Raw genomic sequence first — 2,939 nt, 5'->3', positions numbered from 1 at the left:
ACAAACAAACTGAAGTGCTACAGTAGCGAAATCCAAAATCTTTTCGCATCTAAACAAGGGCTTAGTTCACAAAAATTTTCAAGGTTTTCCGTCACATCGAATCTTTGGTCGCATACATGGAGCATTAAATATAGATAAAAATAAAAACTAATTGCTCCGTGATTAGACAATGTTTGTCAAATAAAAACGAAAGTGCTACAGTAGCCAAAAACCATGCTTTTTGTGAACTGAACAAGGCCTTATTCTATTCCACAAACCAAACAAAAAAAACTAAGTAGTGAAATTGTGATAGATAGCTTCATTCCACAAACCAAACAGTCAAACATCCAATTAAATTTTTGAGTCTAGTTACTCCATGATTGGACAAGGTTTGTCAAATAAAAACGAAATTGCTAGTGTCAAAAACAGAAAAAATTTTGGATCTAAACAAGGCCTTACTTAACAAGCATACAGTCTTCTCCTTGTCCGCACCATTTCATTTCTCTTACATAAATATAAAAGTCTCATAGATTATTCATGGGGTGCGTCTACACAACACCTTGTTGATCCGAAGGTTCACTGTCCCCCATTCTGTTCCAATCGAAAACACCAATGGCATACGCCCAGCCGGTTGTCAAAACCGCAAGACCAACAGAGGAAGTGAGTACAACATTCCTTGGCAAGTTGTCCATAGCTAATGAAAGCTCCTTGAAATTCTTCATGTCCTTCTCCATATCGCGCCTTATACAAAAATAACACAGGAAAGGTTACATACTAGGATCATACCATTTGGTGAAATCAAATGGGAGCAATTTAAAGTTTCACTTACAAAAAACGCTTCTCCAGTTTCTTGTAATTCCTCCACCTTGGTCGAGCATTCCTGGTCTCATTCACTGCTCTCTTGGCTCCTCCACTCTGCAATTTTCAATTATTTAAAACGATCAGAAGGAAACTTAAACCAAACTGAGGCACATGTTAACATTGGAAACTCAGTTCAAGGTAGACTGCAAGAGTGATCGACCATGCATGATAATTGCTTCAAGAAAAAAAAATAAAGAAGTTGATTAGTGCTAGCATCCAAGTAGCATAAACCTTGGGTATCTCAGAAAACTAAATTTAGAAAGTCATGAAAAGCTGGGAACAGACTAAAAAGTAAGTCCTTAAAAACGACAACCAGGCGCTCTATTGCAAATTTGACAGACTAGGTGACACCACTAGCAGATTAGAGAATTAGGCAAACAGTTTAGGAAAGCCATGTGCAGAACCAAACAGTTCAAAGTCATCTTGAGTACATGGTGCAACAAACAAAAAAAAAAGGTTGCTGATATATTCTAGATTAGGGAGCACATAGCTTTACTCACACCCATCCTAATATCTACATTGAAGGAACTGCCCAATTGTTTCAGAATTTTGTAATTTGCCAAGTTGGGCCTTGTATATCTCCTACATACTCTCTTACATATAATAGATAAAATTCTGCCATAATGCGCATTATTTGGAAAAGAAACAGCAGTCCCACAAGGACCAAATAAGTTCCTGATGTTGGATGGACCGGAGGCAGATGTAGTGTGCCTTTTGGTAGGAGAGCAACTTGGCCAAGCTTAGCAGTAGACAATACACACATATACTGAGAGTTTGGTCCAACTTACAGTGAGCTTCTCACTCATGCCCACGTCACATACATCAAGTTCAGCTTGTGTCCCCATTTACTTAGATTCATATTGCTAGCAGAGATTCGAAACCCAGTCAATATATTAATCTGGAGTAATTTCAACATAGCAATCATCCGATGGACACAATCGGGGTAAAGGCTCAGAAGAGAGGTGGTACAGGTGTGCAACAAGCAGTGGGCAGCAGCAGCCCAGAAGGTGCTTGAAGGGTTATGGCTTATGTTTGAGAAAACACATTTATCTATATGCCCTTAAGCTATTTTGGCATATGGTGATCGAAAACAGACAAATAGAATGGCTACTGAAGCTGAACTACAAATGCATAAGGCAGGGACTCCAGCTTAGTCTAAGTATGGCCAAATAATTCCTAACTAAAAAGACATGTCCTTTTAGATTAAAAGTTGAGTAAGAAATATGGCACAAGAGACACTGTTTCCTAAAAGTCTTATTGATTACTTACAGAAAAGGGTCAAGATGAAAATAACCAAGATTGTACACATCACGTACTTCTAAACGATTTACTAAAACATGACAGTTCTGTAGTACCAGGTAAATGATAGAAGAAGAGAATAGATAGTTCATCTTCCATATTATATTACTCTCATACACAAACCGACATGAGAAGTTCCGGTTAAAATTTTCGACGACAAAGCAAGGTGACACCTGATTCATCTGTCAACAGTTTAATGCATAAAGAGACTAATCCCAATTTTTCCCTTTCTACATGATCGATCGTTTCCTCCTTAGCTTATTCAGCTCTCACACTTCGATGAAAAAAGAAAAAACTTATTCGATCAGAATAGCGGGCTACAGTGATCTGCTTTAGAATTCAATTCAATCAACTAGAGGAAACAAAAATCCTTGCACCATGCGAGTGAAATCCTAAGCCATACTGGGACAAACATCAGGTACGGTCCTGCAGCTGGAGGCGAATCCAGTCCAGCTCGCAATATTAACCGCGCGCTCATGATCTCAGAAGAAGATTGCTCCGCTGATCAATATAATCCAGAGCAGAAAACGGAGAACACGCACCTGAGAGGAGTGGGAGGTGAGAAGTCGGGAGCTCGCCGGCGGCGACACCACGGGGGTCGACGCCCGCTGGAGAACGGACGTGGCAGGGAACCTCAGCTTACGGGCCAGAACGCGCAGCGCCATCGCACGCACCGGCCGGATCTGGATGATGGCGGAGTAGGAGGCAAGCTGGAGCTAGGGTTTGCTCCTCTCTCTCTCTCTCTCTTCTCCTTTTGACGATGGATGTGGGGAAGGAATCGGGCAGCTCGTCGTGTCTGT

General features: G+C 40.9%; 1 protein-coding gene across 1 annotated transcript; it reads right to left on the bottom strand.

The window, feature by feature from the left end:
- LOC110432344 lies at positions 276-2,939 on the bottom strand. The gene is made up of 3 exons (XM_021452565.1): positions 2,682-2,939; positions 809-894; positions 276-720 (listed from the first exon to the last, which is right to left on the bottom strand). Exons 1-3 carry the CDS (start codon positions 2,802-2,804, stop codon positions 528-530), a joined length of 402 nt encoding a protein of 133 aa, XP_021308240.1. The 5' UTR covers positions 2,805-2,939; the 3' UTR covers positions 276-527.

Source organism: Sorghum bicolor, chromosome 2 (genome assembly GCF_000003195.3).
Source record: "Sorghum bicolor cultivar BTx623 chromosome 2, Sorghum_bicolor_NCBIv3, whole genome shotgun sequence".
Lineage (NCBI taxonomy): Eukaryota > Viridiplantae > Streptophyta > Magnoliopsida > Poales > Poaceae > Sorghum > Sorghum bicolor.
Note: the sequence above shows the minus strand (reverse complement) of the source record. Positions and strands in the feature narration are given on the sequence as shown.